Genomic DNA, 27,339 nt, shown 5'->3' on the forward strand with positions numbered 1-27,339 from the left:
TTACCTGCAGCTCTCCCACAGAACAGATCTCATCCTAGAGCATCAAATGGAAAAATTAGGGTGGATTTGTTCAGGTTTGTCTCATTCAAAGGCTTCCTGTGATTTATTCCAAATGAGGGATCCCGACTGATCATTCCAGTTTATTTGATTATTATAGATTGATCAGTTGAAATAGCGAAAATGTTATCAGCCTGTCAACGTGACCCCCTTTCAGGCAAACCTGGACGTACAGCTGAACAGTACCATTTACGCATTTACCGAGCACAGATTGGCATTTATTTGAAACATCAACACACGGTACCAAGAGAAATACAAAAAAGCACTTTCAAATCAAAATACATTTGAACATCCAAAAAAGATAAGAAATCAGGAAACTGATTCTCTTCAAGTCTCCTGTATGTCTTTGAATTTTTTAGAGTCCCCGCACAGCAAATCTTTACCCGTCGTTCTGAAACCGATCGCACAAGTCTAGTGTGCACTTTGGTGGTAGAGGGGCAGGTGTCAGGATTGTTGGATGACGCCACATGTCGACATGTTGAGGTTTTCACCTTCAAAGACAGCAGTGTGTGTTCTATACATTCTATTGTTTTATTGACCTCTGGTCCAATACGTTGCTTATTAAAATACAGAGGCTATAAAAAATATGTTTTCACTAGTGAAGCATTAATGACCCCTATATTTGTATATACTCGTAAATAATTTAATACATAGATAAATAGATATTCTGTGTGTGGATTATAAACTTTCATAAAAGCATCTTGTTCTGTAATGCAGGAGTGACTACAGTATAAATGCTGAATTGCTCGAGGGCTGCTGTCCGACCCTGATGTCCTGTAGACTGGGTGAAAGGCCGAGAGTTTACATGCGGACTGGCGCTGGTGATGTGTGCCAATGTCCTCTCTCAGCGTGCCATTCTCTAGCTCCGCTGGCACTCGTTCTTACTGCAGGTGGCCTGACGCTCAATCTGCCATGTGCCCTCCTCGTATGTGCAGTAGCAGATTGTACACTCATCAATCTTCACCTCTCGGCCGGCTGGTATGACTGCTGTGTCCGCGTAGCAGTTTGGTCCTGTGGGTGGTACAAGAGAAGACAGGAACATTTTCAGATTGACATCATGTGCAGTACTTTTTGCATTGTGTCACATAATCGAGGTCAGGCTGCTAACACTGAAAACGCACGATTCGCTTTGGCCCCTGTGATTTAATTTATTGCTCACATCCTGAGTCCTCCAAAGGTTCAAAGAAAAATCCTCTGTATGTTGTTGTAGAAGTAACAACCGTGTTATTGAGGCTGTACTCATCTGTGGTGTTTCTCTGCTACTACATCCGCCAAGGTCATTCTTCTGAGTGTGAAAAAGCTGTTAAAGGACTAAGCACACAATTCAAAGTCACATTTCTTTGTGCCGCTCGAAGGATCCTGATCTGTTTAAAATTCCTTAAATTCACAGACAACCCTCGTCAGTCTGGGCGCAGGTGATTATTAAAATATAACAACCTTCAAATCCTGCTGTTCTGTTGATAGACAGTGACAGTGAATATCAGGATTAGTGGCATCAAAGTGTTGACCCTGACCAACAGAGTATTATTGCAAACGCTCAATTTCACACTCAGCAAGTGCAGCAGAACATTGTTTCCTTTATGTGCACTGACGTGACCTGCACCACAACCTTGATATTGATGATAACACATAATTGCACGGATCAGAGTCAACTCAATCATGAGACGAGGGTGACATATGACAGAAGAAAGATTCTGTCACTTACAAATACAAAAATTAAAATATCGCTCTGTTATATAGCTTATAAAGGTAGATGTTTGCTGATGTCAGCATTAAAGATACCTCGTAATGAAGATTTACTGATAAAGAGGGTTTCTGGCTAATTGGGACGCAAGCATAAGTTAAAAATATTCATGCCCTTGCTACTGACTTGTGAAGAATACCAATACCATTTATCAGCTAGCTTTAGTAAGCAATATAGACTGCCTCCACTTCCTCCCTTTTTCCAGAAATGAAGCCAACCAATCACGAGCCTCCGCTAACTTTTCATGCCGTTTCATCCCATTTTTACATTAATGTGATCAGAACTGAGAGTTTTTAGTTTGATCGATGTCCCGTTCCACTAACATGAAGGAGGCAAGGTTTATGAACTATCTCGACCGTTGAGATGCTTTGGCTTAACTTTTGGGGACTAGTCTTGTCATCTATCCTTATGTACAGAGTATGGTTATCCTAAAGACCTACCAATTAGCCTACAAGCTAGTTAGCGACATTCACGATTACCTGGTTATATTTTCAGCACTGTCTGACTGTTTGTTGATTGGTTGGCTGTTTGTGTGTGTGTGTGTGTGTGTGTTTGTATATTTGTTAGCTCGATTACACAAAAACCACAAAAAAGACTATACCACAAAACAATACGGAGGGAAAATACAGCATATTTGGACTAATATCTATGAGTGTGTGGAATTTGGTGCAGCTTAATTGAATAGAAATGGACTGTTTGGCCTTTGTGGAGGAATCATCTCCACTGATTGCTTGTGTCTAGTTTATTACAAGAGTATGTTCCCATTATTCCAAACATTCATGTACAAGTGTAGTTATGTGACTCTGGTTATTGCCATCACACTGAGCCCAGTCCCCTATTAAGAAAAAAGTTATTTTAGCCTAAATTCCAAGGGGAATTGTGTAGTTTCTTTTCTTGGTGTCTCTTCACAGTGGGCCTGTACTTGTCTTCATCTATATGAAAATACATTGCGAAACAAAGGCCAATGGGACACGAAACTAGTTAAAAGTAGGACAGGACTCCAGTTATTGTTTTACTGCTACTTTTTAGATGCCACAACTGCTGTAATGAGCTAATTTGCATATCGGGTTCAGTTAGACATCTGAGCTTGTTTCTTTAAGATAGTTTCATGACATCTCAGTCAGTCAGAAAAGAAAATGAACACGAGAGACCAACTGCGCTGCCCTTCACTTCGTTTCTCTCAGAGGAAAATGGGGCCTCACATCTGGGCTTTCATCGATTCTTTCCCAAAATAGTCCTCTGGTTACGGGACTATAAGAGGCACAGAAGAATAATAGATAAACAAGCATCAGGACTTATGAACAGGCTTGTGTTGTGTCGGTGGTCAGTTTTAACAGAATTAATGAAACCAACGCTGGTCACTTGATCACATGATGAATATAATATATGAATTATATAGTTTTCAGAGGGGTTTATCAAAGATGACATCTACCATGAATCTACTTTTTGCCTCATATCTGTTTTTAAAATCCCATTGGCTATTATTGGCAGGCTCTTTAGAGCACTGGATGACCACTCATGGTTTATGCAGAGGAGCATCTTTATTCACGAAGCAAAAGCCAAGCGATGCATCCTGGGAATACAGTGATCACACTGAATTTTAAGGATCTGATCCAAATGATAAATATCTCTTCGATTTTTTGCGATTCAAGACATTCAGACCGAACCTTTTTTGTTTTAATTTAGACTGAGTATTTGATTCAGCTCGTTAATGATATTTTGTTCCACACTCCTTAGACCAGCTATGAATCAGGTAACGCATCAGTCTCTCTGAAGGCGGCTCATCTCCATGTAATATCAAGGTAGGAACGGACAGTGGAATTGTTCACAAAAAAACAAATTAAGCACTGTTTTGCAGAGCTTTAATATAGTTTCTAAGTGCACCCCAAGGGACTGTTCCCTTTTATTATTATTTTGGACGAAAGTGGCTCACTAATGGAAATGTTGATGTTCGGTAGGAGTTGTTAAGAAGTGAGCAGTGGAAGTAGTCCAGAGATGTGCAAAAAAATGACTACCAGCACAGCCTTATTTTGTTGCTCCCCACACTGTGTGCACTGAAGTCCTGTTGTCAACCCCTTTGGTACTATAGCAGTGTGTGAAGCTTTGGCTTTTTGAAAGAGGCTCTGTCCTCAACCGGTGGCTGGAAAAAACTCCTCATAAATCATCCATTATCTCTAAAGCTCCACGGAAAATATAAACACAGGGAATTGCCTCCACAACATCAGGTATAGCATAACAATAGCTATTTTCCTTAGACTAACAAGGTCTTGAGCCACTCTGTGGTATAATTAAGATGCTGATAAATGAGGAGTCTTTCAGCTGCAACCGGAGCGTTTCATTGGACGGCAGTTAGCAGAAGAAGCGAGTTGGCACATCAATCAATGTGAACAGTTTGCCGAGGCCTGTCAAAACGTCAACCCTAACACATTTATAAGTCTTCAGATGAACACGCACACACCCTCTCTGAATAACAACTCATCCTGTGGCCCAGACCGCCGTCGCTACTGATTCATCATCATTAGCAGCATTTAGAACACAGTGTGTCAAATAAAAGACGCATATGTCAAGGATACGCTGTGAGAGAAAATGTGAAAAATAATCATGCACTTTATAGAATAAATCAAAAGTACTTCCTCCTGGAGCCAGGATTAAACCCCAGCCTGTCAGCCAGTCATTCACGGTTGCCTGACACTCATTTGTGTTAATTAATGCATGGATCCGGCGCCACTGTGCTTACTCACTGCCATCAACCTATTATTCTGCCATTCATATCACACCCACCTTTTTGTCGTCGCTTCATTAATATAATATAACCTCATCTCCCCACCACTCTCTGTGGCAGAAAGAGATTTTTATGGGCACGCCGCTTCATAAGAGCTTTTCAATGACGCACGGAGGCAGAGACAAATGGACTGTGCATGTGCATGAACAGTTGGACCCAAACTGTCACTACAGCGTGCCAGAAGTTGGCATGGGCAGCTTGTGAAAAGGATAGCCATTAGCACCTGTGGCTTTTGGCTCTCGAGCGGCGCCAGATAATGGACAGGGAAGCAAGGACACGTCCTGATCATCACACCCTTTAAGTCTGACGTGTTAAAAACCTGCAGAGCTCCATTATAAGGTAATGGAAGGAAAAGAATGCTAGAAATCACTTATATTATTGCATTTCTTGAGTTCATTTGCATTATAAATGCCAAATAAAAATGATCTTGTGTGATAAAGACATGGAGGCAGGAGAACCTTGTGGGGAGAAACTCTGATTTAACAAGAATGGGAAAAATATGTTTCAGAGATGCTGGCGTGAAACACATTCTGTATTTCAAATATGAAAAAAAAATGTTGTTTTTTTCCAGATTGACACCTCATGTTTATTTTCATATGTGCATATGTTGTCTCTAGCTAGTCTTCCCACTGCTTATCACTGTGGCTGAACAACCCAGCTGCACACAAGCTGCACAACTGTCATAACCAATGTCCTTCACAGGGAAGAAACCACAAACCCTCGCCAGTCAGCAGTGCAGTGTGCAGGTGACAGGCCTTTTACTGGAAGACCTTCATACACGTTAACTTCCTTAACAATGTATTTGACTCTATAGATTCATCTATTGTAAAACATTTATATAATGATATTTAAAAAAAAGGCTTCGATGCCGACCCTCTGCATCTGTATTGTGAAAAATGTATTTGAATGTCACACTGACAGTGGCTTTTATTAAATTTAGAAAATAGCTCCTAATAAGCCAACCAGAGCTAATAACCATTCAGTGACCCAGCTACACTATAATTGTTAGGACATAATGTGACTAACTGCCTTTATTCCAGTGACCTTTGTCTGCTATCAGAACAATGAACTTCATCGAAGGAAAACAGCCTCGAGATAATGAAACACGCCCGTGGGTAACAGTGTGATTAAAGATAGAGAGAAATAGAGAGAAAATTATTTGAACCTTTTCGGGAATTGTTCATACGACATGAAATCGACTTTTTCTGCTTTTGTCCTACTTTTATCTAAGAGTTGAATCAGTGTCTTCACAAGTTATTTTTCCTGATTACATCTCGACCTGCTGTAAGTGTGTAACATGTGTGTAACATGAAACTGTCTATACACTGTATTCAGTAATTGTTATGTTTCTGATTGCCTGGAAATAACTCATTTTAAAGATAAGCAATAACTGATTGATAATGAACTGTTTGCCTAACAAAGTGATCTCTAATAGCAGCTTTGTAACTGTCAAGTTTTGGATTCATCTAAATGTTAGCAGTGTGAAAATGACTCTAATACGAGCAATATTATCTTAGAGTTTGGAGGATTGTGTGTGTTGTTCCTTTGATACCATTGTCCATAATCTGATATTACCATTCAGGATGATGGAAACACAATTCCAAGACCACAACCAAAATTATTCACAAAATTTTATATTATTATAGAAGTTATCCTGTTTTCTACTGGGACACGCAGCTTGAACCTCCGTTTTTTACATGAAATAATTGATGTAGTCACATAAAAGTGAGGTACCTTGGCAGAAGGACAGAGGAGTGGAGGCAGGTGGTGGTTTTGCTTTTAAACCAGCATCAGAGGGGATAGTGAAAGAGCAGCAGATAAAAACCAGGCGCGCTGGCTGATTGCTCAGATACATCAGTTAAGCTGATGATGTCACAGACACACACAACACAACTGAATAAACAGTGCACACATAATTTTGCAAACAACTTCAGTTCTTTGGAGAGGCTAAGAGCACTGCAGACAGTTTATATATGTTAATGGAAAGCAGTAATATGTCCCAACTATGACTCTGATCAGTTATTTCTCTCTTATTGTTTATTGTTCATCGATGATCATCTTTCACATGAATTGACTCAAGTGGCAGGTTCAACCTATCAGGACATTATTCAGTGACGACAGTGACATGGACCTCAGCATTCAGACTATTGTCCTTATTCTGAATATACTGAGATACATTAATTCAATTACAGTGTGTCAATGAGTCACATGAATATTGCATTTATATTCCAGTTTACATGTTACAGAGCATAATATGGTTACATCCGACTACTTGTTTACCCTCGAACCCAGGACATTAGTCATCAAGCAGTTGGTAACTGTCATATGTCCATGATGCAAAATGCTGTGAATGAGTTGCTATAATCCAATTGAGATGGACACAGATCTAGATACTGCGAATAAGGTTGTATTACCCCACATGTCTTCATCTGATTATTGCTTGTATAACCTTAACCATGTTAATTAATTCATCAAGAGTCTTAATATTGGAATATTGCTGTCCATGTAGATGTGTTTAAGGATGGTTAATGTCTAAATGTTCTGACTGAAGTCAGACTCTCACATATGGAACCCTTGGGTTCACCTAACAGCAAGTATCTCTCAGTCTTCATACATTTCGCAGTACAACTCAACACCTTTAGTGATACCTAAGACGTCAGGTTTCTGATGCTCAGGAGATATGTCATAAAAATTCTGCTGGAGTCCCATATTTTTTGTAAACTTGATCTCCTTGGGCACCTTTTTTGAAAGAGACCTTCACACGATCTGCTCTCCATTTATTACTGAAACCATTTAGAAAATAGTATTCTTTATGATCTTATCTACTGAAACTCAAATTGCCACATGTTATATACTGATCAGTCAGAGAGGAAACCAAGAGTGAGACACAGTAAGAAACATCACAACTTGTTAATCTGTAACTTATACAATATCTTACTATTTTATGAGGCTGAAGTGGTCAATAACGAGTTGGAAAACATCCATGTATTCATGTCTGTCATTGGCAAAAGGGAAGATTCTAACTGTATTAAGCTCTAGACTTCAATTTGAACAAGTTAAAGGAATAAGCTGCTGATTCTCAGTTAGTTCATGTTGAATGAGAAACTTTAGTTGTTCTCCAACAAGAGTAATTAATTTAAAGATCATAACCAACACAAAAAGCTGAGCAGATTTATCTCAGACCTCTACATGTTTTAAATTAACTATTAGGATACAGACTGGAATAAAACAAAGCCAGAGCACAAGACCTTGTTCATGTTCCTCCATTTCACCCTGTTATAGCTGCACGCCACTAGAAGCTTTTCAAATTGTACTTAAAGTGATTGAATCTTTTCCAGCGCCTACTGCAACAAATGAATATGCTTTATAACACTCCTTTGGTGCATGCCAGTTGCATTGAGGATATGCCATTACACCTTTATGAAGACGGATAAAGATTCATGTCTCTGTTCACTAATGTGCAACTGGGGAGAAAGATTGATGTCATCTTCAGGAGGCTCTTTACTGGGAATAAGATCAGGAAAAGTACTTTGACAAAGCTCATTGAGGAAATGTACTAAAACAATATTCCCCTACAGTAATGACTGCTACAGTCAAACGGGATATGGTAGCTATGGAACCAGCTATTGCAGATATAATAATGACTGAACTGGAACAGACAGAAATCATAAATCTGCAAAAGGAAGGTTCTTTGCTGCTCTGCTGGTGATCCTCGTCCTGGTTGATTTAAAGTGAAAGCTCAGAGCTTGAGAAAACTGCCACAGTGTCTCTGTCAGTCTTTGGGATAACTTTATTCTGATGTGATGAATTATTAATGGACTTCATGGTTTATATAGACGTCATTCATATAGAAGACCAATTTACAGGTTTTGTATTTCAAAATATATAAGTTTGAAAACACATATCACATGAACACTGCACATACCCTCAGCATCATTGTTAAACTGCTGAGTTTCACTGCACAAGAGGATTTATTTTCCATACCAATGCTGACATGAAACTGTTGCTGAGCTGTTTTGCATTCATCACTGGTTATCATATTGTGACTGAACCAATCAGGAAGCGAAGGCAGGAGACTTCAGCAAATCCAAACATCTCTGTCTTTGCACTTCTAGACTACAACAGCAGCCTCAAGCTAAAACAAGACCAACAGCATTTTAAAACTTCTCTTGTTCAGGTGCTCGAAAAGTCTGAAGTAGTAGTGAATGCCACATTTGTCTCGGCTGATGGGGACTTATCCAAGGGCCACGCCTCCTCTAGCCCAAACTCACTGGGATTTGCCCAAAAGAATAAGTGGTACCCATGACCGATGGAGGGTTGTGTGCCATGTCAGGGGCAGAGAGCTTGACAGTCAGACGTATACCAGTAACTACCATCCTTGACCGAGACGAATGCTGACTCAGATTGAAAAACAACATTATTCCGGCGTCATATTAACAACTTCCCCTGTGTTTTTTCCTGTGTTCCTTAGAAAAAAGGAAAAAAGCCTGCCACATTTTCAAAGGTCCTCTATGATTCATGCCTCTTTTAATTCAAATGAGTCTCCATCCCTCCTGGCAACAGGCTACGACGTTTCGTGTTGCTCTATTTGAAGTGATTTTATCGCAACCCGCCACCCCCACCACCCCCCCTTCCAAGATTAGCATTGACCCTAATGTCTGAGTCTTGAAGAGCACCACTTGTTTTCTCATGCGTTGCCAAGGCGATACCCCGCAAGAGCAAAGGACAAAAGGGAGGGAGCCACAGACGAGGTGCGGAGGAGAGAGAGGCTCCTCTTGCATTGATTGATTTTTTCCTTGGCATTCTTCAAAAGCACATGCCGCAAAAGTGAGTAAACTCGTCGTACAATTCATAACAAACACTTCCACGTCACACTTCATTCATACTTTCACCAGGTAAATAAAAGCATTTATAGAGTGTTTTCCCTCCTCCCCTCTCTGACTTGAATTGATGATGTGTTCTTTGGATGAATCAATATCGTTTAATTAAACTTTACGGAGGCCAAGAGAATGCTGGTCACAAACTTTGGAGGGTATATGAAACTATTTAATTGCAGTGTGTTCCACTGCTTTAAGATAATGAGTAAAAAATGATGAGAACCTGGCTCCATTCACAGCTGTTCTTTGATATTCATGAACAACTGTCTGGGGCGGACGTAAGCGATACCTCTCACTTTCATCTTCCTCCCCTGGCTCTTCCCCAAGTGTCTCCACGCACACAGGCTGAATAACACATCTGAGACAGGGTGCCCCGGCCATAAGCATTGATTTTGCATGCCTGAAAAGGCCACGATCATGCCTGTGCATAATTGATGCACTTATTGAACACTGAAATACCTCATTGTGATTTATATCAATAGTGAGGGAAATAGTTAAGAGGGGGAGGCCTGTAAATCAGGGTAAAGATGGAAAATGGACGACTTGTTGAATGAGAAGACTTAAGCTCAATTTGTTCTCTTTATCTTTCAGTATTTCACCTTATTTGTTCAGTTTCCTGCACTTTTACACTTTCATGTGCTCACTCTATAACTCCATGACACTCTTTCCTCTTGTGGCCGCATTTACACATCTGGATGATTAATTCGTCCCCATTAATGAGCCGAGCTTTGATGCCGATGTTCCTGGGAGGTCTCAGCATCTGTCCGCAGCTCAAACAACATCTGCAGACAAGACAAACAACAGAGCCAGAGGAGGGGAGCTCTCCGCCGACCTCCAGTTACCTCATTTTGCATCACCCGCGTTTCATCAGCGAGCGCCGTCTCCTATCGAGTGCTGTGTGATCAGTGGCGGCGAGACGGGAGTTGACAATCATCGATCCTGATCATTTAAATCAAGGCGCCTGTAATACCTGGCAAAGAAGCATCGTGGATAAAAGCCAAAGGGAAATTGAATGTATAATCATTTTGATGTTGATGCGAGCTGAAGGAAGATCAGTGGTGCCATTGAGTATGATTTCTCATTTACCTCTTATCACACCTGCCTAAGCTGAGATATCCCCTATGTACGTAACTTTTTCTTGGCATTCTTGTTATATTTACTTTATGGTCTTGTGAAAAATAAGCTGCAAAGTGACATGTTTCTTATGGACTATCCCATAATGGATAACTCTGTTTTCTCCAGCAGGTGGAAGGGACAGGCGGTGTGCAGCATCTGACATGTTGCAGCCGTGTTTCCTGCTTGTGGAGCGTGTTTACACTTTCCACTGATAGTCAACTCTGCATACTAACAGTTGGAGCTCTGATATTTACAGTTTCCTGAATGTGTGAAAAAGAAAACAGAGGGGGCGGAGATACAAGAAAGGGAGTCAAAATGACTGGCACATATTTAAAAAAATCGAATTATTTTCAACATAGGAATCTAACTTTATAAACACTGTAGCCTGACTGCTGCACAAATAAGGGGGGAATGCTGCCAATGGCGTTTTCTGCATCTTCACAAAAAAAATACCACTGTGTGATTACTCTAAAACAGTGTGAGAGCGAGCTGTCGGAGGCTGCATGGCGACGTAGGAGCAGACTATTAATTACAGCCACATGCCTGCAGGTGTATGTGAGGAAGCTAAAGGGGGTCCTCCTGCAATCTGGTATTTCACTTCCAAAAGTCTGCAGGGTTCACATGAGACAGAAATTATAACGAAAGTCATCATGACTTTCCAAAACAGCAGAATACAATTCCCACTATTCTGTGCTATTAAGTATAGTATAGGACACGGTCACGGTCACACAAATGCGAATGCATCGCTTGCTGAATGTGAACAGCGCAGAATGTAACGTACACATAAATCAGTTTTGTGTTCTAACGTCCGCTAGGGTTAGGGTCGTTTGGACGAGTGGTTTTTTAGGTTGGGAGAAAACGTAGAGTGAAGATCAGAGGAATATACTAACTTTCATATCCAACATCATAAAGTCCCGGCTGGTTCGACACAGCTCATATCCGGGTCTCCTCCATCCTGACTCACAATGAAAACTTCAGCCAATAAATAACAAGGATTCTGGAAGTAAGGGGTGCTGAGGGGGGTGCAATTTTCTTTCATTTTAGAACATTCAGTATATTACCTGTGTAGACTGTCTGATGCAGAAAAGTAATATGACAACCTGTGTGACTTCTAATGAAGAATAAACCTGCATTCCAAGTGTGAGCTGTCCAAAACTGAATAGAAAAACTGAACCATGCTGCTTTGACAAACCAGAAAGTTAGTTCATGCTCTGCTGAACTGCATTTGATATGATGCTGCTACTTAAAGTTTCTCTCAGCACCCCTGACTCTCACTGACTTGACCTGAAGCCGTGACCTCAGACACGACCTCCGAACCGGAGAATTGGCTAAGGACTTCACCCGCAGTTTTTCCTTTCACACATACACAAAACAGTGGGAGGTTTTTCGGACCGAGACACGTTCACAACACCATCAAATCCTTGTTCAGGCGAGAGGTGGAGCATCCGGGTGCAGCAGAGCGAGGAAGGAAGCGACGTATTAAGTCCGCTGCGTAGATAACGTGATCATGTTACAACAGCCAACACTGTTGTCGGCCCTTATCAACACAAACTCTCTATACGTCGTTGTTTTATTTTTTATTTTTTATTTTTCCAACTTTTGTGTGTTAGAAGCCCCTCCACACACCCACACACACACACACACACACACACACACACACACACACACACACGCAAACACTCGCCTGCGGTAAATCCAGCAGGGGATCCCGTTCTGTAATCACATATTGACTTCTCTTGGATTTCTACAGACTTTATACTAGGATGCCAAGTGGAGAAATCCGCAGAAACTGTGGAGCCTCTCACTCAGACTTTTGTGATCACACATGTACCTCCTCAGGAAATATTACGGAGGAACGGCAGAGGTCAGCACATGTCTGAAGGCAGCTTAGGTGTTAAATGACTGACTGTCAAAAGAACAATTCTGTGTACATAAAAAAAAAAGTGTTAAACACAACTCTCAAGGTTCATTTGACAAGAAAGATTAAGTCACCAAGCTCTTAATCCTGTGGTGAGCCCCATCAACACTGAGTGGAAGTTCGGATTATGCTGCTGAGAAAACTTGCAGGGGCCTGGTTTTAAATTACTTTCTGAATGTTTGTATTAAGCGCCTATTTAATTAATTCGGAAACTTATGGTCCTGCATTTTGTCCACAAACTCACCAACAAAGCAGTTTGTTTTATTTGCTACCTTTTTGATGTGAGCCACCGCCTGGCGTTTCAAAGCTGGAGGCTATTTAAGTATTTAAAGCCATCCGCATACCACAGAAAACTCATTATTTGTCAGAAACAAATATGGATTCATTCAAATTGATATTAAAAAAGCATCAAAATGCCATATTTGTTGTGACATTACCCAGGAGGCTCCAGGTACAGTGAGGATGTAATCAAAAAACTGAAATTTACAGTGAGGAAGAAATACGACCATAACCAGCAGCTGCTCTCACTTTGCGACTCTTACTAAACCCGGGCTGCCTGATAAAAGCAGACATATTTCAAAGTCCATGCCCACAGTTTACAGCACAGGTTGCAACAGCTCCTCCACAGCCACATGCAGAAGACATTATGTAAGTGTTTTTACAGCCGGCTGAGTAGTACCCCTTGTGATGAGTAAACCGATCTGAATGTATAAATTCAGCGCAGAGCCTCTCTTTACAACAGAATCTCAAAGGACGACAATAAATCGAGCATCTCAGACTACGCCGACGCTAGCTGTGATCAGGTCACTGAGCTTCTTAGGCACTCTGAGCTCTGCTTATTGTATGGTAATGTGTGGTAATCTTATGGTAATAGGGACTGATACGATCCTAAAACCAAGAGTCCTCATCGGCTGAACGAGCCTATGCATTCAAGTGGGATTCTTCCGTAGAGATGCATGCTCTCTCGCCGAGCCCGCCACATCTCTGCACATACTGTACTGCATCTAACTTCTGTCTCCTTGACGGATGTGCCTGCGACTGCAACCCAGCAAATCCTCTGGGCATTGCACAGGGGGGGAAATATGGAGCACTGCCCAAAACTCTGCCCAAAGCACTCTCAGCATAATCAATATGTGCATATATAAAAAGTGGGTGAACAGCAGAAAAAAATGTGAACAAAGGAGCAGCGTGTATTCCCCAAGATTATAGGAGGCAAATATTAATAAAGTAAGTGACGCTCCATGACTGCCAATGTTTTCAACTCGTTAACTCCGGACGCCATGACACCGGCTTTTAATTTGAGTGGGACAACCTATGATTGATACTAAAATGATATATTAATTACCCTAAATGTCATATTCTGAGCAGAGTCATAGTAAAGTAGGCAGATGGCAGTTTTATTCAGAATAAAGCCTTTTGTAGACATTCTGTTTATTCCATCCAGTTAAAACAATTTCTTGATATATATTATTTTTATTTATCTTGTAAGGAAATCTTTTGATTTGTCACTTGGACCATCTGTTCTTTCTAATCATCATGCTCGTCATTTCATGTGCAAATGGGTTCTAACAGACATTTCGAAAAAATCTTGCTTGCAGTTTATTCTCAAAAACAACCCACTGTCGTCCAATAAGTGGCTCCTACAGACGAAGCACTTTCATGTGGCGTGCGCTGTCTATCTTATTTCTCTAGCGCAGGGATTTCTTTATGCACATTGCTTGCTTGTTCTTGTTTGTAACAGACAGCCTCAGCCACTTTAAGATTCCTAGTCAGAGATACATATCGCAACTCATCATTCTTTCTGCTGAAGGAAGCAATGTTGCTGACATTGCCATGTTGCATTAGAGTCACGCCAAGAAAACACGGGGACATAATCTAGGACATGCTGTCTGGAATCATCTGAAACGACTTCAGATAATCGACTGTGAGCCGCAGGAATCCTCCTCAGATGGGCCGAGGCTCGCAAACCCACAGGATCATAAACCCGCAACCCCTAACATGTAAAGATGCAAGCGAACCTCGACTCCCAGTACCAGTAACAGTAGTGACGGTTTTGGACCATACACCTCGGCGTCCATCAGATAAACTGAAGAATTATTTGGCATTTATACAAAAAATGACATAAAACAGCCGACGACTGATTAACCACATTTTTGCTGTGACGTCAGTGAAACAGACCTCATTGCTTCAAATATGCAGTCGGCTCTGGCAAAAGACTGCAAACACTGCAGTGCAGAGCGCTGCGTTATTTGTGTCAGCGAAATGAGCATCAGCGTGCTACCATCGCCCTCATAACTCCTGCTGAGGTGCCCTTGAGCAAGATAATTTGAAGCTATTCTGCGGTGGTGTTACCCAGCAGCCACCTCGGGCCGAGTGGCTGGACTGGAACCGAGCGCTCGCCGCGGTCTCCTCTCCACTCACCGGTCTTGCAGATGGGGCAGCACTGGTCCGGCTCGTACTCCGGGTCCACGCACTCAGTCTGAGGGCAGGCTGCCACCGAGCACAACACCTCTCCACTTGGCTCGCATCGGCACTTCTCACATGGAGACACCTGGATACCAGAGAAGGAAGAAGACAGAGAGCAATTAACATCATCATAAACACAGTTCACACACACACACACACACACACACACACACACACACATACAAGAATAGTCTTCTACCTAATTAATTTCTTGCTATCTTTGTCCCTGGCTCTTTTGTTTGACTCTATGTCTGTCTCCTTCCACCATTCTCTCTATAGCAATCGCTACGCACACACAAACACAGACACACACACAGACACACACACACACACACACACACACAGTCACACACATACACACAGACACACACAGACACACAGACACACACAGACATGCAGACACACACACACATACTGGCCTGTCCGGCTTGTTTAAGACAGTGTGCGTTCAATGTCACAGAACTACATCTATAGGGAGGTGTTATCCTTCTCACCTTCATTGCCAATAAAAGGCTAATTTTAAGAAGAGCTCAGTTGAGAATTGAACCTCACTCATCTCACTCTCTGAGGATATGGAGAAAATCAATAGAAATTGGAAACAAAAGCAAGAAACTTCCAGTTTTTCTTTCTGCGTAAAAAGAAGTAGAGATGAATGACTTTGGTATCCATGGGTATATATATGGATTCGAAATAGAACATATATGGGACAAAGGTAGAGCAGATGACATACATTTGGAATTACACCCAGCTGCCCTTACATTACTTCCCTTTGAGAGGCTTCATTTAGCAGCCGCTTGTTTAAAGCCGTGCACCTTTAGTCGTAACAATGGTGCAAAGGTTAATTCTACCACCGTTGCTGTAAAGAGTGGAGGCCTGCGCCTCCGCATGGCACTGTGAAAATTGGAGCGAGGCAGCACTTAGTACAATGCTCCAGAACATGGCAATCAAGCATAAAAACCCGCCTGTTGCTTAGTTTCAAAGAGCAACCCCCCCCCCCCCCTCCAAACCCCACGGCAGGCGTACGTATGCCGCGTGTGAAATTGGAGCTTTCTGTAGATTTGCAAGAGCAGAGATTTGACATAGAGCTGTCGGTAACAGTGAGTCAGAGAAGAAAACTCTAACACATTAGCCTTAACCTCCTCCTGAGACAGTCGCCAACATAAAGAGACGATGATAAATGCTGCATGTAATAAGAGACGTAACACCGAGACTGTGGTCGCAGTCCTGAGTCTCGCTGTTCAAAGACGTGACAGAAGATGAAACTCTGACAATGTTGCCGGAGCTTTTCTCTGCATCTCCTCACAAACAGCCACGTGTGGCAGCGTGCTTTGCAGAGTTGTAACATTACTATAACTCTTATTCTATTCTGTATATCAACAAACCGAAAATGAAAACACTCTGCTGAAGCTGCATTGCTAAAGTCAGCCTCTGGTGATGTGCGTTGTGAGAGCAAAAAGACAAGTGCTGACCTTTGCCATAATAAATCTGCCTGCCTGCGTGCTTGCATGCTGTGAGGCAAGGTAACTAGTTTCTGTGTAGTGGCTGTGATAAACTCGATTGAATGGCAAGGAGTGTGGTGTCAGCACTTCTTTCAACTTTGAGTCAAAAAAAATGAGTGAATGCAGTTAATGGGCTCACCTTAAACTCCTCCAGTGAGGTGTAGATCTTGCCTCGGAACTCGCAGTAGTTCTTTTTCTCCTTGCACAGTGGGCAGCACTGGCTAGTGTCCACTTTAATGCATCGAGGATGAACCTTGGGACATTCTGGATTGGTGCACATGGGGCCCTCGTCTGTGCAGAGGCAAGGGCACGTGGAAGGGCCCGGCGTGAACTGCTCACCGATGGCGAACACAAAGCCGCTCTCGTCCATGCAGCCTTTCCCTCTGTAGTCTGGGTAGGCGTACTCGTCGATAGCATCCAGGGAGAGGGTGACGTCACTGGTGGGACCCTCGTCCACTTGGTTCAGGTTGTCCTGGTCACTCCACAGCTCCTGGGAGTTCCCGCCCTTAGATCCTCGTGTCTGGACGTTGGGGTATGTGCTGGTGCGACTCACCGAAGTCTCGTTGGGGCTCAAATTATTGATTTCCCTCGGCCGCTGCTGAGCGCCATATCCCAGCGGCTCCTCCCGGGCCTGCTTGTCCTGCTGTTTGTCCTCGCTGGCTTGGGTCAACACCCTTTCCAGACGTTCTCGGCTCACTGGCAAGGTCGCTATAGGATTCGACAGAGTGCTGCTCATCAGGAACCCAAGAACAAAGAGAACTTCTGCTGTCATGGCAACGGAGTGCAGCATCTCTCCCCACCACCAGCGAGGTGGGAAAACACCTTGGATCACATAACACACTTCACATCTCAGGTGTGAGCCAGTCCATCTGGAAAGAGAAAATTAAACCGGGGTTATGTGCTCAGTGGTTTGTCACTTTCTATTCCAGGTGTTAGGTTTGTCTAATTTAGCCCTAGAAGTCTGCAAGAAACTCGGCCGACCTCAGAGCCCTGCTCATCATGTCGAACAAACATCCTGCTGAGTGTGACGCCAGCCTGCAGCATCCCAGAATTGGCTCATCAGGACAGGGAGTATTCGTGGGGCTGTGTTAGGAAATCGATGCTGCTTATACTGTAACACTTCCCTGCATCAATCACACCCGGCAGTGATGGACTAAGAGGAAAAGAAGGCCGAAGAAGGACCGGAATCTAGCGCTCTGAAGCTCCTGCTCCTCTCACAGAACAAAGAATCTGGATCAATGTCTGCATTTTTTAAACAAATCACAGTCGACTGTACAGAAGCATGAATTGATCCGAAAATAGAACATAATTCTAGTCTGGAAAGACACATTTTACCAAAGCTGAGGAATGTAGCCTCATCGGTATCAAGCTGAAGCCATATCTGCTCCAGCCTTTACCAGAAACCAAATACTGTATGCACCACAACTTTTTTTTAAAAGTAGCCCTCTAAATGTCTCATTGTTTTATTGTTCAAATCGCATCACTTAGTCTTCAGTCTTCAGCACTGTAAAGAGTCAATATTTAACAGATCATGTCGAGTGAAATCCCAGGATCGACAGCAGACGTTGCAGAGGCTGTACATTTTTTAAAAGCTGTAGCCACTGTTTTTTTTAGTTTTTATCTCTTCCTCAGCTTGATTTACTGCGGCTTGTTGAAATTCAAATGCCTGCTGCGACGCTTTGCTGCGTGCGGTGGCCTACTTCCATTCATTTCCCCTCGTGCCGAACAGTCGAAGTCGCCGCCGAGCTCCGTTTAACGGGGGCTGCAGACGTGTTGACATTTTGTAGCCTATTATGAAAGGTGAGATTACACCGTATCGACTGACTCTCCAATTAACTGCAGAGTCCTGTCTACACTTGTTTAGGAATAATTCACCGTATTGATTCGTTTGTCAAACTCGATGAACACGGCTAATTGCCAACAGAGCTATTAGGGAGGCTAAACAGGGGGTGAAGCGGCGAAGCATTAAGCAAACAGTAAGCAATCAGGACGGTATGTGGCGACACGTGGACAGAGCAGAGATACTGTCGGCACACACGGCCACATTCATTGTGTCTGGCCCCACCCTGAACCCTATGAAGGTTCTCCACATACTATAAGTAATACATTTAGATATTCATGAATTCTGATCCTTTCTGAGGGTGAAGGGCTGAATCTGACTGCCGACACGCCAGCGGTATTTGAGCGGTGTTTTAGCTGAATTGCTATGTTTGAGGCACAATCCTTGGAGCTGTTTTGGAACTGAAAGGAGGCAGAATGAGGTGCATACCGATAATGCTGCTGCAGCTGAGAGAGCGAGACATAGAGAGAGAGAGAAAATGAGAGAGCGAGAGCCTCATTAGTAAGAAAGACCTCATTTGGCTTTTCTCAGCCTCACCTCAGCACCTTCACAGCTGTTAGTAGCAGTCACACAGATACGGCGTCAGGCTGAGCGCCGGCTGACTCTGGCCGCTCAACAAGTGGCCGCAAACTAGCCACATTGCCATAATACGGGATCTATATTCTCTCATGGTCAACAGGTCTAATGAAAAGATCTTAACCCGCAAAAAACTGATTGACAAAAAATATTGCTGTGTATCTAAAGCCAGTTTCATCCATACCATAGAGCTCGGATGTTGTCCTAAATAGGGTTACAAAATTTCAAAATATGCAAAGCTGGAAACTTTCCATGGGAATTAACGGGAATACACTGGAAATTGTGTGGGTAATTTATACTAACTGTATTTACCTTGTCATATACAGACATAAATATAAACATTTTGTTTTGTCATATGCTGATTTGAGCCCTGAGGCAACTTTGGGCATTTGACTATGTGCTTCTGCATCTTTGTGTCATTCTTAACATAGGTCTTTGCACAGTATTTGCAAATGTACACAGCCTTTCCTTCTACATTGGCTGGTGTAAAATGTCTCCACACATGAGATAGTGCACGTGGCATTGTTCTGTGAATACGATGAGAAAAAAGCTTGTAAAAAAACACAAATTGCAATGCCTGAGATATAAATAGTTGGCCAATTGGAATCATCTTTAAAAATATTTTACTATTGATGGATAAATGAATGGAAATAGGCTAGATGAACAGATGAACCATCCTCAATCAGCATGCTAATATATTTTCCCCAGTAATATCATCGAAACTTACCTGTCTAGTCCTGCACACTACAGCAGGCCTCAAAAGCCCTGCTGTAGTGTGCAGGATGATGGGAATTATCTATGCACAGTGCAGGGTTGAAATTCAACGTGCAGCGTGTGCTGCATTCCATTGATCTGTAAAATAGAGTTTTAAATTATGTTTTTATTGCTCAGTGTTTAATTTATGTATATTTTTTTTTTCAAAATTCCCAAAATTCCCGAGCTTAATATTCCCATAGAAAGTTTCCGGAAATTTACTGGAAATTGTCCGCCCCTTTGCAACCCTAGTCCTAAACAACAAAACACACTCTGTGGATTAGTTTAGTTCCAAATATGTCAAATGTTTAAATTGTTGTTTGTGAAGTCAACCCTTACGCCTAGAAATTCTAATGAAACCTAAATGTAACAGCAAAATATGTTTTGTAGGAAACAATAATTGTGAGTTGCATTTGAATTACATTTTATGTTACCATAATGAGGAAAGTGGATTATTTATGTTTTGCAAGTCACAAATGCCTTGATTGTAAAGGTAAAACGTTTTTTTTTCTGCCAAAATATTATAATTTTGTGGTTAAAAAATTATAATATAATATTAAAAGCACTTTATATTTTATTGTCCATTATCTCATAATGACCTCAGACACAAGCTTTGCTGTAAAATGTCTGCAGAAGGTCTGGATTTGTTTTCTATGTCTGTTGATGGCAGACATATATTTGAATATATCTTCTGCATGTTGTTTTATTATTTTCACTGTTGCTTATACAGGGAAAATTATATTTATGTTAAAGCGACACAGATCAGTTCGCTTTATGGCAGTGTGGTAAATCAGTGTTGACGCTGTACACACATGTGTTCAGTCTGGCTGCTGTGTGGAAAAGCCTAAAACTGAAAACAGCACCGGGGAGAATAAAGTTGTGTAAGAGTGCATCACAAACTAGCTGTTAGCCAGCTGTAATAACTTGTTGATATTTTATTGCGTGCTGGGCGTTACTGGGCTCAGCTGAGCGGCACATATTTATATTCCATTCCTATCCACACAATAATAAGCACAGAAATAGCCTTGCTTCCATTATTTCTCCACCTGACATGACACGATGCAGAGTCAAGGCGTCGCTAACAAGCCACTTACAGTGGTGTTATATGGTGGTGGTGAACTGTAAACACTCAGTAAAGCATCCAAAGTGAACTAATCCATGGCTGAAAATAGTCCCCCTGCAGAATGTTCTGTTTACTTCTGTTTGAATAACCTCTATTTCAAAGCTCAGTACCCAGCTGTCTAATAAGAACACAGAGATGTTTTTGAACATAGAAATGATTATATACTGCGACCTGTATATAAAGTTATACATCTTCAGGAATGAAAAAGTAGGAGATAATTTTGGTTTTTGTCATTTTCTAAAGAAAAAATATATAGAATAACACCAGTTATAACTCATAGCAATGTAAGGTTGAATGTTGAGTTTATTCATATGCTCAAAAAAACATTTTTGGAGTCATCGAAGTCAATTGCAACCGCTTCTTCAGACGTAATAAAACAACAGAAAAACATAACATGACTCATGAGCGAATTCTCATTTTTTGTTGAACTATCCCTTTAAGACTGATCCAACCGCCCCATGGCGAACCTTCATGTTACAAGAACAAAAATCTCCACGACCTCATGTCGATGATCTGCCAAATAAATCATTTACTACTTTCATTACATCCTCATGCTATCTTAGCATCTTAAATATAAATCATATCATTTATACATGTCTTTATTCTCAGTGAAAGAGCATAATGTCAAATTACTACAAAATATGTTCACGAAACATTATAAAAACTTCTTCTTACCACTGAGGTTCAAGTGTTAGAAAACTTTCTTATATTTATAGTGTTGCATATAAGCCATTTGGTGAAAGGTCATGGATTTATCTATGCCCTACAGCCCTGCAGAGAATTCAGTGTTTCTTTTCTTTGCTTCACTGCTCTTACTTGAATACTTGCAAAGACATTCTGTCAGGAAAGAGAAAAAAACCAACAAACTATGAGCTGACGTCAAATGCAATTCAGTGTCTCTCTACACATCTCTGACGCACTGGGTAAAAGCTTGTGCTATGGCCTGTTACCCAGACAAATTGTAAGCATTGATTTTCTGTGTAATGAGCAGGTAATTTGTGATAAACTGCGAGCACGGTTCTGTGAAGTCTCTCTGAGCATCTGAACCTGATGTATGAGGCATCAGCACGGCGAGGATAAGCCACAGTCGCACTCCCAAGCCCTGCACAGGTGTGACCTGAAACAGCACCGCGCTCCCTACAGCCTTGTACCAACTAACTTTTGGCAGCCACCAATCGGCAGCATGCAAGAGTTTACATAAGCAAACATCACAGAGTTCTTTCACACTTCTGACACATTTGAACACCCACTACACAGCAGAAAAGTTCATCTCTGTAAGTGGAAAAAACAACTTTCAATTAACACTTGACAGCTCCAAACAAATATCTCTGGAAAGCAAACACTAATTTATACTGTAAAATTGGCTGTATGTTTTTTTTCTTTTTTCTTTTCTCGCCACTCACAGATAAGCGCTCATACAGTTTCCTGGTTGATTTGCCGCAGTGGCTCTAAACACTGAAGAGGTCCCAGCAATTACCAAGTGACTTAAAGTGCAAAAAGAGCATCAAAAGTTTAGCCACAATGGTCAATTAAAAAGATAAATATACAGTGCCTTGCATAAGTATTCACCCCCTTTGGACTTTTCTACATTTTGTCATGGTATAACCACAGATTAAAATTTATTTCATTGTGAGTTTATGTAATGGACCAACACAAAATAGTGCATCATTTGGAAGTGGGGGGAAATATTACATGGATTTCACAATTATTTACAAATAAAAATCTGAAAAGTGTTGAGTGCATATGTATTCACCCCCTTTACTGTGAAACCCCTAACAAAGATCTGGTGCGACCAATTGCATTCACAAGTCACATTTGCAAGTCACATAATTAGTAAATAGGGTCCACCTGTCTGCAATTTAATCTCAGTATAAATACACCTGTTCTGTGACGGACTCAGAGTTTGTTGGAGATCATTACTGAACAAACATGAAGACCAAGGAGCTCACCAAACAGGTCAGGGATAAAGTTGTGGAGAAATATGAAGCAGGGTTAGGTTATAAAATAATATCCAGAGCTTTGAACATCTCTCTGAGCACCATAAAATCCATCATAAGAAAATGGAAAGAATATGGCACAACCGCAAACCTACCAAGAGGAGGCCGTCCACCCAAACTGAAGAGTCGGACAAGGAGAAAATTAATCAGAGAAGCAACCAGGAGGCCCATGGTTACTCTGGAAGAGTTGCAGAGATCCACAGCTGAGGTGGGAGAATCTGTCCACAGGACAACTATTAGTCGTCTACTCCACAAATCTGGCCTTTATGGAAGAGTGGCAAGAAGAAAGCCATTGTTGAAAGGGATCCATAAAAAATCCCGTTTGGAGTTTGTCAGAAGCCATGTGGGAGACACAGCAAACATGTGGAAGAGGGTGCTCTGGTCAGATGAGACCAAAATTGAACTTTTTGGCCTCAATGCAAAACGCTATGTGTGGCGAAAACCCAACACTGCCCATCACCCTGAGCACACCATCCCAACAGTGAAACATGGTGGTGGTAGCATCATGCTGTGGGGATGCTTCTCTTCAGCAGGTACAGGGAAACTGGTCAGAATAGAGGGAAAGATGGATGGAGCCAAATACAGGGAAATCCTTGAAGAAAATCTGATGCAGTCTGCAAAAGACTTGAGACTGGGGCGGAGGTTCATCTTCCAGCAGGACAATGACCCTAAACATACAGCCAGAGCTACAAAGGAATGGTTTGGATTAAAGAATGTTAATGTCTTAAAATGGCCCAGTCAAAGCCCAGACCTCAATCCAATAGAGAATCTATGGCAAGACTTGAAGATTGCGGTTCACAGACGGTCTCCATCCAATCTGACTGAGCTTCATCTTTTTTGCCAAGAAGAATGGACAAACCTTTCCATCTCTAGATGTGCAAATGAGACATAACCCAAAAGACTTGCAGCTGTAATTGCAGCGAAAGGGGGTTCTACCAAGTATTGACACAGGGGGGTGAATACTTATGCACCCAACAGATGTCAACTTTTTTGTTCTCATTATTGTTTGTGTCACAATAAAATTTATTTTGCACCTCCAAAGTACTATGCATGTTTTGTTGATCAAACGGGAAAAATTTTATTTAAGTCTATTTGAATTCCAGTTAGTAACAGTACATAATGGGAAAAAGTCCAAGGGGGGTGAATACTTATGCAAGGCACTGTATATAGACCTCAGGCCTGACAGGTCAACCAGCGCGGGGGGGCTACTTCCACTGGAAACTCAACAGCATATGCTCCAAGTCTGTGATTCCAAAACCTAAGTAAGTTTGTTCATAAAAGGGACTCAGATATTAATATTGATCATGTCACCATAGGGTACATTTCTTTGCTTGCAGAGGATTTTTGGCAAACAACTTGAGTATAGATTTATTCATGCACAGCCCATGAAATCAATAATCTATCATATAAATATAGGAAGTAACAGGCCTGTATTGGATAATCTGGGACACTTGTATATAAAAAAAAACGTAATTACCTTTCTTTATGCTGCCAAGCTCATTACCATTTCTTAAAAAGGAATTATGGAAAAGGAGAGAAAGCCGAATAAGAAAATGTACAGTATTCATAGAAATGTCATTAATTCATATATTCAAGTCCTATTTTCCCATTAAGAGCCCTTGCCTATAAATTAAAAAAAATCATTTAAAATAACATATTTACGGTGTATCATTTATTTTTTTATTAAAAATGTTATGCAAATTTCCGATTACTACTTCTATGTTGAATTTCTATGTTGTGTATGTGTCGACTTCTTCGCATCTGCATCGGCGACAAAAGACACTTCAATCCTGTCATCGTTGTACATATGGCAGGATTGACTTTGATTGTATAAAACTAATATTTTTCAACTACCGTCCATTTTCACCAAGAAAAGCCACTACTAAAATATATTTGCGTTTATGTAATTGTGTTTTTTTTCAATAGGGATTCTTATTTCTACTGGGGAAACATTAAATAAGTAGGACATTTGAGTGTAAATGAGGTCAGTACAGATTCTGGTGCTGGCACAAAAAGCTGACACCACATCAGTAGTGGTCAGACTGCAATGTTAACAAGACGTAACTTAACAAACATTCAACATGTCTCCCTCTCCTTAGTGTACGTGAGCTGATCTGGCGTTGGAAACCTCCACAGCTTGATATTTTAAATCCTGCAGTGATTAAGTAATTATCACAAACACAGAAGTAGGTGCAATTGTGACAATGCGGCAGCAGGAAATTCTAGTTTTCTAATTTCACTACAATAATGTTGCTATGTGTTATATTGTTCTCCCACTAACAGTGCAAATTTAAATGGGGTTGCACTGACATTTAAATGTTTCCCTGACCAGGCATAGAGCAATGAACTCAACATCAGCAGCAGCCGGTTCAGTCATTATCGTCAATGTAAAAATAAATCCGTCCATCAGAGGCTAGAGTTCTATTTACATCTCCTGCTTTTGACGTCGGCCGGTCTGACCGCTGAGGTGCAGCAGCCATGATTAATCAGGCAAGGATTCAACCTGGCTTCTAGTTCACGGTTCACTGATGCTTATCATCCCATTGATTTATGACTCATACATTATTGTCATTTTCATTACCCAGCAGAGTGAATAAGTCTTGACACAACAACCCGAGCTCAGAGGCACATTTAAGCTGTAGCTTGACTAACAGTATATAAATATTCTTTCAGATTTCGGTGGCCGACCGTCACTAGTACAAAATGTTGGTGGTTGAGATGTGTCGAGGTTGACCTGCCTCTCGCTGTCGTCTCTGATGTCACTGAGGAAGGTTTCTTCCTGGGTGGTGGATAGCTGATTCGCTCGCACAATAATTCTATAAATAGGGCCAAATGTACTGAGGAAGCGCTCTCATCTCCAGGAATCTTCCACACCCGAGCTAAGAGGTTTTTGTCTGTTTGTTTCTAATTACCGGTCCCGATAAGAAGAAACAGCATTTCAAATAAATTGGCACATTTGCAAATTTGATCTGACAGAAAATGTCAGCGACAGAGGAAGCGATCCAGTAGCAGTTTGGAGCTTCACAGCATTCTCCTTGTTTTAATTTCAGTTTTGAGGCCGTACACAAACTATTGACTGTGAACCTCCAAAACAAGCAACCATCACTCTAACATTCCGGTACATCTGTAAAAACACACCGGATGTCATTGAGAGGAAAACAATCTCCTCGGGCCAGAGAATAAACTCAGACAGACAACGTGCCCTCGAGGCGGCGTGCACTTTATTTATTGCACATTACACATTCTCCTACTTTACACTATCATCCCAACATGCCATCGACGGCACATGGGCTCAAATCAACCGTTTACTTTTAGGTCTACTTCAATTTATGACGGTAGCAGATCATAGGGGGGATGAGATGTGAAATGTTTAGACAGTGCAGACTAGTGGGTTGCATCTGACAGCGATGAAGGAAGTATTGAATTAATGATGCCATGCTTTTAAAATGCATTTTTATACAGATAAACAGTGTGAAATGTTGAAATCCAATTAGAGCAATAAGGGACACATAGGCAGGATCCAGAAGTATTAAGCCATCTGCCAGCGAGCAAAGATGGCTCCGGGGCTGTCTAATTGAATTTTATCCTCTGACTTTAAATTGTGCGAGTGACCCAAATCAAAAGAAAGTTTGCCTAAACATGCGATGCAAAACCAACCGCCCTTGCAAAACTGTCATATAATCTTAGGATTATGTGCAGTGGAACTAGGTGAGAATTTGCTCATATGCAAAAGGCTGCCAGGAAGAGTGTGCAGCAAAAAAATATGTTATAGAGACGAGTGTGAATCAGATTTTTATTGCATTTAAAGACAAATAAAGACGATGATGCTGCCTTTTTGACTCATGTCAAAGTCTTGACATACCCAGATACCTATTGATATTTGATCAAGTATTTTAAAACTGTAATTAATTCCAACAACCACCCAAACAACAAGCTGCCATAGATGCAAACATTTTCTAAATTGTCATCATGCAACCACCTGCTTTCCTGTATATGACTTTTGTGAATGATGAATATTCTGTGTTGTGTGCTGGGCTGTTACATGAGCTGTGTTGACTGTTTGCTTCGTCCTGAAGTGTGTAAGCAGCCAGAGTCTATGTGCAGCCGATGAAATCCCTCTGATGCCTCTGAGAACATCCTGAGTCTCATTTGCATCAACACAGCTGATACCTACTGTATGCACAACCTCTACAGGTGCCTTTCTCTGCAGGTTCTGACAATTAAGCCTTGTCGCTTGCCCTCCCCGAGATCCTTTGCACATGTATGGGTTCCGTTACAGATACATTTTAATTTGCAGCTGCAGGCTTTACTGTAACCCTCAGAGAGTGAAATCTCCCTCAGACCCTGATATGAAACACCGGGGCAGCTCTCTCCCAAAGTTGATGTGAAACCTGTGCATTCAAGCAGTTTGGTCTAACGTGCAGTGAAACCTGAAAACACACACACACACACATGCACACACATACGTATATCATAATTCACCTGTGATCCCTGGGAGTGCGTCCTCCTCCGTCAGGGCGCTGGGTTGGAGCCCAGTCCTCGGACTGCTGGAGAGCAACAAATGATGTGTGGAGAGGAGATGGGTACTGAC

The 27,339-nt window shown here is 41.6% G+C and overlaps 1 protein-coding gene across 1 annotated transcript; it reads right to left on the reverse strand.

Moving 5' to 3' along the window:
* Nucleotides 1-279: 279 nt before the first annotated feature.
* On the reverse strand, nt 280-27,339 carry vwc2 (von Willebrand factor C domain containing 2). Its single transcript, XM_053436575.1, has 4 exons — nt 27,231-27,339; nt 16,599-17,328; nt 14,916-15,045; nt 280-1,068 (listed from the first exon to the last, which is right to left on the reverse strand). The coding sequence occupies exons 2-4, from the start codon at nt 17,247-17,249 to the stop codon at nt 917-919; spliced, it is 933 nt and encodes a 310-aa protein (XP_053292550.1). The 5' UTR covers nt 17,250-17,328; nt 27,231-27,339; the 3' UTR covers nt 280-916.

Source organism: Pleuronectes platessa, chromosome 12, assembly GCF_947347685.1.
Source record: "Pleuronectes platessa chromosome 12, fPlePla1.1, whole genome shotgun sequence".
In the NCBI taxonomy this organism is placed as follows: domain Eukaryota; kingdom Metazoa; phylum Chordata; class Actinopteri; order Pleuronectiformes; family Pleuronectidae; genus Pleuronectes; species Pleuronectes platessa.

What these genes read in the sequence shown, in the direction of transcription:
- vwc2 (XM_053436575.1), bottom strand. Translation starts at nt 17,249, where the DNA reads ATGCTGCACTCCGTTGCCATGACAGCAGAAGTTCTCTTTGTTCTTGGG. An exon ending in CCTCACTGGAGGAGTTTAAG is followed by an intron (nt 15,046 to 16,598) that starts GTGAGCCCATTA and finishes TCTGGTATCCAG; the next exon opens with GTGTCTCCATGTGAGAAGTG. An exon ending in CTGCCCCATCTGCAAGACCG is followed by an intron (nt 1,069 to 14,915) that starts GTGAGTGGAGAG and finishes TACCACCCACAG; the next exon opens with GACCAAACTGCTACGCGGAC.